The sequence below is a fragment of the Gymnogyps californianus genome, chromosome Z (genome assembly GCF_018139145.2).
Source record: "Gymnogyps californianus isolate 813 chromosome Z, ASM1813914v2, whole genome shotgun sequence".
Lineage (NCBI taxonomy): Eukaryota > Metazoa > Chordata > Aves > Accipitriformes > Cathartidae > Gymnogyps > Gymnogyps californianus.
Window position 1 is genome coordinate 47,157,241 of NC_059500.1, and position 12,803 is coordinate 47,170,043.

The 12,803-nt window shown below is 39.6% G+C and overlaps 1 protein-coding gene across 1 annotated transcript in view; it reads right to left on the minus strand.

The window, feature by feature from the left end:
- Nucleotides 1–12,803, minus strand: part of FOCAD (focadhesin) — a 128,414-nt gene that overhangs the window by 11,422 nt on the left and 104,189 nt on the right. Inside the window, exons 29-36 of the mRNA XM_050912921.1 lie at nucleotides 8,249–8,396; nucleotides 6,227–6,346; nucleotides 5,167–5,289; nucleotides 4,287–4,364; nucleotides 3,835–3,906; nucleotides 3,567–3,669; nucleotides 2,275–2,355; nucleotides 1,042–1,170 (exon numbers count right to left, since the gene is read on the minus strand). Of these exons, the coding sequence (XP_050768878.1) occupies nucleotides 1,042–1,170; nucleotides 2,275–2,355; nucleotides 3,567–3,669; nucleotides 3,835–3,906; nucleotides 4,287–4,364; nucleotides 5,167–5,289; nucleotides 6,227–6,346; nucleotides 8,249–8,396 (854 nt within the window). The remainder of the gene's footprint in view (nucleotides 1–1,041; nucleotides 1,171–2,274; nucleotides 2,356–3,566; nucleotides 3,670–3,834; nucleotides 3,907–4,286; nucleotides 4,365–5,166; nucleotides 5,290–6,226; nucleotides 6,347–8,248; nucleotides 8,397–12,803) is intronic.

The window sequence follows — 12,803 nt, forward strand, 5'->3', positions numbered from 1 at the left end:
ATACCAAGTAAAACAGAAGTTGCAGCTCAAGTATAAGCAAAAATGTTTAATATGTGGCCAAATCTTTCCATATCTAGCAAGTAGTTGTTCCTCATAGGACAGTTCAACGACTTCTAGTGCTCATACAAGAACTCTGTATAAGTAAAATAAACACCAGAAAGAATTAAGAACAACCTTCCATATTCTGGGCTCTACAGCACATCAATTTAAACACAACAGCACTTGCCCAACACAGTTCTAAAAGAATCTGCAAGGCCAGTAATGACAGTTACATAAATCAGGAGAAACAAAACTCAGTGGAAGCAAACAAGGGAATACGGAACTTTGCACAGTAGTTTGTTGGTTTTTCTTTTAAGGAAATGAGTTTGAAACTCAGACACTTATATCAACCAAAACAGGCACCAACAGATATCCCAAGTAGAAAAATATTATACAAGCTGTCCAACAAAATACTTCAGGATCAAAGCTACTCTCCAACATGAAGAAAAAATGCTCATAGAAGCACTGACAAAATCAGGATCACGATGGAAAAAGGGATATGCTTTTCTCTGTCACCCAGTGTAATTTAGTAGAAAGTGTCTTTCAGACTAGTGATAGCTAGATGAACTACAGCGCAGTTCAAACTTGTGATAAAGCTGCCTGCAGCCTCTGACACAGGCACTGGACCAGCATTTAGCGGGTACTGAAAATAAGATATAATTAGTTGAGTTTCATGATGGGCTCTTCTTACTGTAGATAGTTCAAATGAAAAATTCAGTCCAATTTCACCAGTGTCTTAGGGAGCTTCCAATACTGCTCCAAACTTCTCAGCTCTGATCTTCTCCAGTCTTTTCTTGAGTTAAAACAAACTGTGTCCACACTGTGATCACAAATATATGCTTGCAAACATTAAAAAAAAATTGGTCTTGAAAGCATAGTAAACACTTCAATCCCTGCAGTAACTTCAAGCTCTGAAGTGGGCTCTAAAGTTTGTAAAAACTGTGTTAGTAAAGAAGTCTTGTGACAAGTACAAAAGACTTAATAGAAAACTATTCATCTTACCGAAGTTTAGCCTCATCAAAGGAGAAAGAATGGATGCCCAGTTTACAGGTGGATACTGATGGCTTTCTCCAACTAATGCAATGGGTGCCAGTGCTACCTTCACCAGCTCAGTTGGCACAGATTCAGGGCCTACAACAGAAGATTCAATCAGAGTCTGAATTTTATACACACACATTTGGCTAAACAGCTCAGGAAAAAAATGTGAACATTGCACTGAAGACCAATCTGTAGTGAAGAACTGAAAAGCATTATAAAATTACTGTTACTTCTTTTTGTATCTGAGAATTAGCTATCTCTTGTTTGTAATCAACAGCTGAATTTTTAACATTCATGTTCTATCAAAAATGGCTTTTTGTTACTGATAAATAGAAACCTTCTGGTTCCTTCTCTTTGAACCAATTTATGAGTTAATTACAGATATTCCTGATCTAGTAGGGTAGTATTTTTGCATTTGTTAGTAGGAGAACCCCAAAGTTTTCTGACAATGCTCTCCTTTCCCATCCTGCAGGGGCAGGCCACAAAAATTGTCAGACAGGTGCTAACCTTTGCTACATACTGTGTTACTTAAACACAGGGAGTTAACTTGGTGAAAGTCCTCCTGGAGGCAAGGCATGGGCAATTTTTACCTCCATTGAAAGCAAAGCCTGCTTCATAGGACAGCAGTGAGCTCACTTAGCTCCACACAGGAATAATCTCCTCTGCTTTATCTCCCTTAAGACTGTACTCCAAGACATCTCTCTTCTACTAGCACTCCTCATATAAGAGCATACTTTCTTCACGTTCCTTTGCATTTATCACACATAGCAGTAACCCATTTGAATATCACTCTGTTACAGAGAATCTTAACCTGTGATCGCTGAAATAAGGGGCAGCATAAAGTTTGCCTGATGATGGAGTATTTCTGAGGATACAGGCTAACATTTGAAGTGATTTGACTTTCATTCCCACAAGGAAGATACATCATCTCACAGACACAGAGGGAAGGGGAAAGGGAAAGCGTTTAAAAAGTCATAAAAATTCAGTGGAGAAAACTAAAGCCCTAACTACATAATTCTACCTTATATTTTTGAGTGTTACTCAATTTTTTGTTTAGAGATTAAGTATCCCACCTTAGTGAAGTTCAAATTAGTATTTAGGAAAGTTCTCTTAGCCAATAAAAGCGAGTTATTAGTGTCACCTTTTATAGTCATAACAAATTTCCCAGCGGGCTACCGTAGTTTGATCCCTTCTTACCTTTCTTTCCACTGTCAATGGCAAAGTCAATGGCTGCCCTGATAAAGCTGTTTTCAGGCAAGTAGCTAAAATCTGGAGGAACTGTGAAGACAAAAAGACTGTTTATATACTAAAACATGTCAGCAGAAATTATAACCTCCAGCTCCCATGTAAATTCAAAGGCCAAACTGAGCTATGTTTGATCTAACTAAATCTGTACATGACTCAAAGCATTTAGACCACAAGATTATTGATAGATGCATTGGCCTTTCCACTTTGAAGGCAAGCTAAACATTTGTGTTGGTGAGAGGTGCCAGGTCTGAAAAAACAAATTCATTGACCAGCTGAAAAGCCAGCGATAAGAACTTCCTTAAAATGTATCACCCACAGTAAGTCAGGCTTTAAAAGGGAGAGCTTCAAAAGCTTAGTAAGTTTAATACAACAGAGACATTCCATATCTATCTAACCTCAGGCACGTGTGCCAGGATTACACAAAAGTAGAAACTTTTGTAGAAACCAAGTAGAAACCAAGAATCTTTTTTCTGTGATGAGGAAGTTTATCTACAAGTGTAGATATGTAGATACACAGATATGTATTGGTTCCCAACTTGGTTCACACTGAAATGAACAGCTTCCACTTAATTAGTTCCCTCCTATTACTAGTATTTCATCAATGGTGTAATCCTGTCTTTATTTGACGAACAGATATTGAAACACCACCAGACGGTAATGATGTATCGACAAAATATGAATTTCTGTGCTAACTGCTACACTGAAAGGGCACAGAACACTAGTTTTTGACTTCAGCTAACCAGAGAAGATCTCTTCTAGAAAAATAGTTTTGAAGAGTCAGCTTGCTCTTGTTATGGGCCAGTTTTTAAGTGTTGGCTTTTTTATACAGTGGGAAGTGCTAAAACAAAGAGTAGATTAATCAGTTCTCAGGGCATGGAGTGGATAATGTAGATGTCAAACACATGTGCCATATGCAGTGTAAAACTTCTTTACAATTTACTCTATAAAAGAATAAAGACATAAGCAATATACAAGTTTGACCAGAACAACTTAGAACCTTACTTTGATACTGCAAATAAAAGCAGATGGGAGGGATCCTATTCAGCACACTGATTCCTGCTTGATGTTCCAACCTTTAGGTCTGGCACACAGGACCATGAGGTCTCCAGATTAAAGGCTGTCATGTCATTTAATAGGGCTGCGATGTCTAGCCTGTATAGTCTCATGCATCCCTTGCTGCCTTTTTAGCTAGGTGTCACTTGTACATATGTTCTTTAAGCAGCAATAATAAAACATCTTACCGGATGCCCTGTTCTGGGTAGAACACAAACAGGACATATGAAGGCGTCCCAAAAGTCCTGCTGCATTTGTCTGAAGGCCAATCTGTCCCGAAAAACTGATTATCTGTTGAGACAATAAAACACTAGTTAGAGAAATTTCCCTACGTTGCCTCATTCAAGCTGGACACAGACATTATGCAGTTTCTTTAAACAAATTCGGCCTGTTGTGCAAGATGTCACAGTACCCTAGTGCATTATCCAAAGCAGGAAACAGAGGCTACCTTCTTACCTGTGTAAGGGTTCTGATGACTTCATTCAGCTTACTTTGAAACTGGGAGGACTGAATGCTCTCAGATTTCAGCTGCCAGAGAAAAAGAAAAAAGAAAAATGATGTGAAATTTATAAGGGAAAAAAAGAAACAACAAAACAGGGAACAGATTACATTTGCACACATGCCTTCTTGTGGGGGAGCGGAGGAGAAAAGGAGAAAGCCTACATGCCTGTAAACTTTTCCCCAATGGCACTGCACATGGGCCATATGATGGGAAAATGGAACAGACCCCATTTTACACATTGTAATTCTATCCTGCTTAGTTCATACCCAACATGACTCACTATTGCATAAATGGGATGCCCTGGTATATAATCACTGCTGTAAGGATGCAGAGGATGTCATTCCATCTTGCCTTCTAGCCAAATTTCTAGAAGTGATAAAGGTACCATTTGCTTGCATGTTCTCACCTGTATCATGCCTCCTTCAGAGCCCACCAGTGCAACCAGCCCATTGACAGCAGCCAGACGCTGCATTGTTGGAGAACCCTGGAAGCGTAATTCAGGATTAGTGAGTCAATGTGGTCACACAACACTACCGTAGGACAAAACACTTGTTTCTTCCAACTTAAAAACCATGACTTCTATCCCTTGTACACCTCTCATCCCAACAACCTTTTCAGGTCAGGCTCCAGCATGCTGGATAATTAGTCATCCCTCTCTTGGTGAACGAAGGCTTTATATAGAGCTTCTCCCCACCCCCGAGTCCGAAATCATCATGCATTTCTCCCTGACAAATCACTGTCTTCTAGCACAGTCTGTATTCCACAAAATACACCAGTGCAATTCAACTCTGAAATACTGTTTCTTTATTGATACCTACCTTCAGCTGTGATCTTAATGTGTAAGTTTACAGCTTGATTTCAAACACGCAATTTTTGTCACAATGAGATAAATTAAAATCATTATAACAACTGAGGCACTATAATCGCCATTCTGTTAGTCTAATTTTGATAAGTAGCACCTAATTTCACAAGGCATCTTCATTTAATAACCTAGATTTTATCCTTGGATATTGTTTTAAATTAGTAAAGATGTCCAAATTACGATCTCATTGAGACAAGCATTTCCCATAAATAAGAAACAGGTTTTTTTTCCTTTACCAAACAGCCCAAAGGTATATTTTTGCTTCCAAATATCAATCAAACAGCATGTTCAGATAGTCCTAACTCTTCCTAGCATCACTCCTGCAGAAGCAAGGAAAATTATGTCCCTACTGTTCACTTAAAATTCCTTCCTTCCCCACCCCCGCCCCCTGTGAAAAACAGGATATGAATTCAAACTCCTTTACCTCTGCAAGCACAATTTTTATCCAGGCTGGCATTAGTCTGTTACTCAGGTCTTCGGCTTTCCCATGACCACAAGCTGACAATCCATGTACTATTGCACCTAGAGCTAAAGCAAAACCATAGGTCTGTAAGGTGAAAAAGACACATTAAAAAACAGATCTTCCAAAGGATTCTGTATTCTTTTAAATACTTATTATTGAAACATTACTTAAATATTTATTATTTCCCAATAATCAGAAGTAACGTCTTTGTCTAAAATACTGGATGCTTTCTTATTTCAAGTATTTTCTCATGTCAAGTGACAGGATTTTCTGAGATTAAATACTGATCTTTGGCACATAGATTGCTCTGGAGCCTTTATTTTAGAGCAAACTTTCTGACAGGAGGATAAAAAGCTGTAGCAAAGATAGTTTGTTTTGACTTCCTATTTTCCAGATAAACATTCTAAACAGTTGATTAGTGTAATAGCAGGCTTTGATTCAAAATGGTTGCCTTCCCCCCCTCCTCCTTTTTTCTGGCAAGCATTTAACAAAAAAGAAGACACACTGAAATATGGAGATTATTTTTGGCATTTTTAGAGGGTAACCCTAGGACACTAGGGATGAAAGAGACACCTGGAGGAAGCTGTGACCGTGGTTATGATGCACTGTCTGGAAGCTAAGGGAAAGCAAAAATTCAGAAGAGAACAGTAGATGTATTTTCCTACCAAGAAAAAGAATCTAAAGAAACATGTTATAAAAGAGACAAAAAATGGCAGGACACAGGGACTAAAGACATGAAGAACTCAAAAGTGCCAACTTCCCTTCTAAATGTAATCAAACATATAAAATCTGTTTTTATTTCACTGTCTGGGAATTGGTATACACCTGTAGACAATGCATCAATGGATCAAGTGGTAGTCTTGGTAATTGCACGGTATGCACAACACGCTCAATGTTAGTTAATGCTGAAAGTAGATCAATATAATTTTCTTGAAGTTACAGTCTGGGTAAAGCAGTATTCAATATTAAACAGGTAAGAGAAAAACAGAACTGAAGCAAAGCCCAAACACTGCATTATGACCTGCTGATTATTTTCCACTAAGGTCCGTAGCTTGTTCATGGCCTCCTCAGCCTCAGCTGCTTCTATGATTCCAACACTGAAAGCAGAGACACAGGAACAGGCCACAGAATAGGCAAGTACCTGAAAAAAACCCATAATTCTGTTAACCAGTGTCTGATCAAACTCACTGTAGCAATGTGCACATGGAGCAATGTGCCAGCATGATAAAAAAGCCATGATGTTTTCAATTTATACTTTCAGATGTTTATGCCCTCTCTGAAAGATTCTTCATTGATGCTAACATTAAACAAATACGACTAAAGCTTGGAAGTACTTCTGGTTTTGTGTAGGTCAAAATCCTGATCCTCCACACAAATGTAGTTATTTTTCTCAACACAAGTATCTGATCAATATTTATGTGAGCATACACAGCATGCTGTGATCCCATCAGGGCTACAAGCAGATCCACAAGGCCAGAAGAGGAGCATGTAGTAGAACTGTCTTCCCCACACAGTGCATGACACTAGCCTCATGTCCTTGCAGAAGGATTCACAAGCGACACTGCTTTTCTGTTCTTCAGCCTTAGACGTGGAGAATATGGAAATGAAGTCTGAACTTTCAACAAGGCAACTGTGCCAACTGTTTAACCTCCTTTGTACCAAAGCTAAGCAACAGAATACATGACTATGAGGGAAGTAGAGAGCACCTACCTACTGTGCAGGATTGACAACAATTTGACTTGGAGTAACTAATGCTCTCGCTGCAGCAGGCCAAAGTTATCTCTCAAGTACAGAATTATATGCCAGCCATTTATAGCTCTGAAAGAGCCTCTTGTGCATCTCATAAATATAGTAGTACTCATCCTAGGGTGCTGGCCAAATTTTACTCATGTAATTATCTGTATAACTCCTTACAGAGATTTTAATTGAAAAAGGTAGGTTTTGTTTCTCATCCCAAACTATCTCATGATGTTAAACAGCTGCTGCCTTTCATCTCAGAAGTTGCTGTATTGAACCCAGTTTAAGTTCAGTAAAGCACTTTGAGATCTCTGGGGAGAGAGTAATGATTTCATAGCTGTAAGTCATTTTAACGCACGAACCACAAACTGCAAAAGGCTAATCCCCAACACATATGTCCTGCCAAAAAAATTAAACTCCATAAAAGAAGACCTTTAATAAAGAGCTTTGAGCAGTACCAAGAGGGGAAAGAGAATCATACTATCAATCTCTGCTAACTCCCTTAGAAAAAACAGAGGATTATGCAACTCAGCTGTTCAGATGTTGCAGGCTTACATACAACAGGTACAGGGTTGCTTTTTTTGTGCAAAACACCTGCTTATCCCAATTCTTGTTTTCTGTTGTAAACTCCTCCGATTTCATCAGTTTTTCTTCTCAATTTCTACCTCAACAAGGTTATAGAATTAGTGCATGGACCATGTCAAAACTTACAGGACATATCTTGGCAAAATACATTGAAATGCATGCTCAAACTTAGCAGAGCTCAGTTTAAGTCTTCAAAACATAGTTATAAAGACAACAGCAAATGGGGCCATAGCAGCATTCCCAAGTGCAAGATTCACATCAGCTAGTGACAGCAGCTTTCAAAGAAGGAAACAGGAGGCATATTGAAGAAGAAAGTACTAGCATTAAGGTTCTCTCTGAGAGTAACTTGCGGTCTGCTTTCTAGTAGATCAGATGAGCAGTAAATAACTGTATATAAGAGAGACCCATATTCACAGTTACTCAGGATCCAACTTTCAACAATTTAATCTGAGATTAAGGAATTAAAGAAGCACTTTAAAGAATGATGTCTGTTATCTTTTCAGGCAGTTTCTTAATGTTTGTGCAGCATTACAAGTTATTCTTCTATTATTATTGTTGTTGTTTTCTTCAGCAGATATAAAACCACATACTGTGAAAGAAATAATAGAAACCAACCATTCCAGTACTACAGATACAAAGCTTCAGTAAAAAGTCTATAGTTATTAAAGGGAGGCAACAAAGTAAAAGGAAGATTTAAAATTTGCGATAGAATAGGCCATACCTCCTGGACCCATCTGCTTTGGTCCTCACTGCTGTCCAGGTATTTGCAGAGTTTTCGCAACGAAGCAGAAACATGTACTCGTGATTCTGTTTGGCTACTGTGACTCATAAGTGAAAGAACAAGTCCTACTCCCAAAATACATCCCGTGCTTAAAGAGAAGACAAAAGAAAAGGGATTAAGTATGCTTTGGCTGCTCTGAACTCTCTTTTCACCCCAGCATGGGTTGCTGAGCAAAAAGACCTCTTGGCCTTGCCTGATAACTAGCCCTGTGGATAATTACTTACCACAGTCAATTTTACAAATGGTTTTTATTTCACACATAGGTGATGCTTTTCAGGAGACACAGGGTGAAAGAGCAGCACAAGAAGAAAACGTGCGTTTAAAATAATAAATCTTACACATACAGCCTCCTTATTCCTTCTGCCCCTGAAGAACCAATAGCCCCATCAACAAGCACATCAACTAGTACGAAGGAAGTATGGATCCAAACTTCTCCATCTGATTTATCCCAAACTCTGATATCCCAGTTAAACATACTAATTGCAGGTCTGCTGGCTATATTAGGATCTGTTGCTCTCAGACTCCTGCAAGAGGTGTTCCAGTTTGCAAAAATAATGACATTAGTGATTGAGTCAGAAAGCAGCTAAGATGGCTGTACAGATTAAGGTATTCACCTGCATTTCAGAACATGAGTGTCAGGTATACATTCTAACCCATATGTACTAAAATACACATACGCAACAGTGGACCAGCTTCAACAGGGCAGACATATCCAGCACAACTAACAGTTTGATGCTGAGGATACTTGAAATTGCAACAAGAACACCACAGCTTCAAAGTACGTAATTTAATAGGGCAGCTGGCATGAACAGCTTCACAGTCTCTGCCTCTTTTTCAGATTTGACCAGAAATTCCGTTCTGGACCAGAGAACTCTTACTAAATTCAGCACCTGTGCTCCCAAAACAAGTTTCAGTTTCCACAGGTCATCAGTCATAATACTGAAAAGTTTTATCAGAAAAATCCCAAACAGTTCTGGCTTCCATCATGAGATACTAAAAGCACAGCAGATACTCACTGCTCTGTAGGTGATCTCTCACTGGCACACATACACAATAGCTTAAAGCAGCAGCTCTTATCTGAAGATGAAGATTTTTTTTTCCCCTCATGTATCTCCCTGAACATGCCAATGACAGACACTGCATGTAGCGAGCAGTCAAATGAACATGGCTAGGATCTTAGGCATTTTTCTAAGCTTCTGCTATCCAACTTAAAAATGGGAAGAGTTACTGCTTTTACTCAGCTAAGTAAAAAAGAAACTTCTGAGAATAACTTCAGTCATATTTATAAGCTAATGTTTTTCAGCAGCTGGGGATGAAGATGACAAGCATGGCTAGAAGACTCGGAGTGGTATCTTGGCAGTGGTGTCTTCTTTTTCCAGCAAAGATGATGAAACCAACCTTTGGAATCAACATTTTTAAGTAACTGGCATATCTGAATTCATGAACAGCCAACAAAATAAGGATATGGCTTATACACAAGATTTCTATATACAATTTTACACTATTGCTTGTTGACAAAAATATACAGAAAGAAAACAAAGTTCCTAATTAGAGCTACAATTTTTTATGTTGTTGATTCTTAGCAAAGACCCAAAACATAAGTGGGGACTGAAGCAAGAGTAAAACTTCACTCCTTCTGCTCCCCTTTTTGTAACTAGCAATTGTTTTCACTTGGCCACCTTGTTTGTGATCTACATAAAATTAATATGTAAGTGCACTTCATCCACACGATATCTCAGATTTCCCAGCACATTTTAAGTGTTTTACTGCCAGTGCATCAGACATACTGCACTACTGTCATGAGTCACCTTTGAATCTACTGTCATTTATCTCAATAATGTAACTTGGCAGTGTACAGGGCACTACAGTCCATCACATCACATAACGAAGCACTTCAATGAACAAATCATGAAATAAAACAAAAGGTTTGTATTTTAGGATGAAGGAAAACTGCTATTTTCCTGATAATCCTGAGGTCAGTGGAGTCTGACACGTTTCTGAAAGAACAATATAAAAGTTTGATGACAGTTTTGACTGAAAATGCCTTAAAGTAAAATGAAACAGCTAGTGACCTTGCAAAAAACTCCATAAAAAGCAAGTCAGTTTAATGCTCCACACAGAGCAATTTAAAGGAAGGCTCGTGTGTATTTCAGGTTTCATAACAATTTGCTCTTTACCACATCTTTACTCAACATGTATCACCATTTATCATTTGCTCAATATTTCTCCAATATTTATTCTTACAGATGCAAGCTAATTCTGCCATGCAATAACTTTATACAAAAAGCCATATTTGCAAAGGTCTTGTAGAATTCATCCTCAATATGGGAAATGTAACAAGGCAAGCCAAAAAACTCTCCGGCTTCTTGGTATTCTCAAAAACTTTTTACATGCAAGCCTTTCAAAAGGTCAGTCAATCCAATCTTCAACACGTTTTTCTTTGTTTGTGAGGGGCAGGGGGAGAAGGAAAACGTTCCAATACAGGGACCATATGTACTGCTATGTTTGTTACCCGTATGTTGTACTGTTACAACTGGAACCCTGCCTTTGATTTCCCGCCCGCACCCCCCCTCCCCCCAAATTATCTACTCCCCCCCCCCCCCCCAGTACACTGAGGTTGATCTGACAAAAATCTGTTGAATATAACCTATATGAATAACTGGAAAAGTTAACAGCCATGAATGTACATGCTTGCTGAACCTATGCTCTCTGTAAGTTAGGCTTGGGAGAAAAAAATGAAGTGTTATGTAGTTTCTGTAATCAATAAGTCTGATAAAACCTAGTAGCCTAAAGAACTGTCTAAATCACCTGTCATGCACATTTTCCATACACGTGTATACTGAAAAGTGGTGTATCAGTGTATTTTAAAAATACACTTATTTCAGTTTCTGGCTAACATAAGGGCAGATTTAAGGTCCACTCACAGATCTCTTGGTAACATCTGAGTGCGTTCCATTTAAAATCAGGAGTAACTGCAAAGCTCCTAAGTCTCTGCAATATGAAACACTGTTTCAGTTGAAAACTGAAGCAGCATCATATTAACAGGCTTAACCATCTGAAATGTTTTTCCCCCTTTAGAAGAAGATTATGAGTTTCACTTTTGTTTTTTTTTTCCTGTGCGGCTACAACAGATAAGAGAGTACTGATTTACGAGCATTATTCTCACAGTGACCTTTTCTGAGAAGAAACTTTAGAGTATTTTATGCAACTTACACAGACATAGAGATTCTTATGGAACATAAGTGGACTTTCACCAAGCTAAAGCACTAGCTCAGGGAAAGATTCTTACCGCTTATTGAAAACAACTCTGTTTTCTTCACTCCTCTTACCTCTTCCCCCCCCCCCCCCCCCGTTTTAAAAAGAGAATTCGCCTAATTAAATGAAGAAAATTATATATAAAACCAACATTCCTATCAAGGCTGACATGACCAGTGAAGCGCGCTTGTGTGAGCTCCAGTTTGCATAGCACACGCATTGATAAACCACTTTCTTATCTAGACACTCAGGGTAGAAAAACAAAACCAAAATTCAGCAGAAACCTCTCTTTCTCGATAACGTCCCTCAGTGCGTGAGTTGTCTCACTTAACACCCCGCAGAAGTGTGTTACTGAGCAGAGAGGCACACTTTCCAAAACAATCAGGAGGCATGCCACATGGCCCAAGTCTGCAGCCGGGCGGCAGGGTGCGGGGGGCCCTGCGTTCCGCTAGGGGGCAGCATGAGCCCGGACAGCGCCGGCCCGGCGGCGGCCGGCACAGCTCCCCGCGCCCCGCAGGGCGACAGGCTGGTACCGGGAGCCCCCCCGGCCACACGTCAGGTCAGAGCAGCCGCAGGAGAGCATATGATTACTGACGGCATTCAGAAAAAAGGGAACTCCGTCCTCTCACATCTGGACCGCATAATATACCTACTCTCAAAAAGCTTGCAACCTATTTTAACAGAAAGAGAGAATCGCCAGTTTGGCACGGGTGAAACACTGATGAAAAGGTCAGCGTAACGCTGACGTCCCGGAGCTGGCCAGGCCTATCATACCGGATGAAAAGGCTAGAAAGGCCCTTACTTTGGAATAGCAGTTTAAAAGTGGACAAATGCCAAACTTGGACAAGTCTGCAACATTTACAGCTTTACACTACTTCTTTGCTCACAAGGAGTGCTCACACTAGACACTAACTTACCATTAACCTTTAAAAAATGCAGCCATTACGCCCAGCATAAAAAACTACCCACCCTTCAATCTTCCCTTTCCTGCTTGCCATTGTTTCATATTCTTCCGGCAACCTCTCGCTGCCAGAGAAGTCTAGTTTGGCTTTTCTGTGAGGCACTTAGCTACTAGGTCGCACAAACAAGCAGCAACAGGTGTAATTGAAGTGATGCAGCTGATACATCCCCCCCCACCATGTGTCTCATCCTGTGCCACTCAAGAGGCAATCCAAATCCTGACTAAGCTATACAGGTTCACAGCCCAATGCTGCGCAACTGTGACCCCTCACAGCTTTTC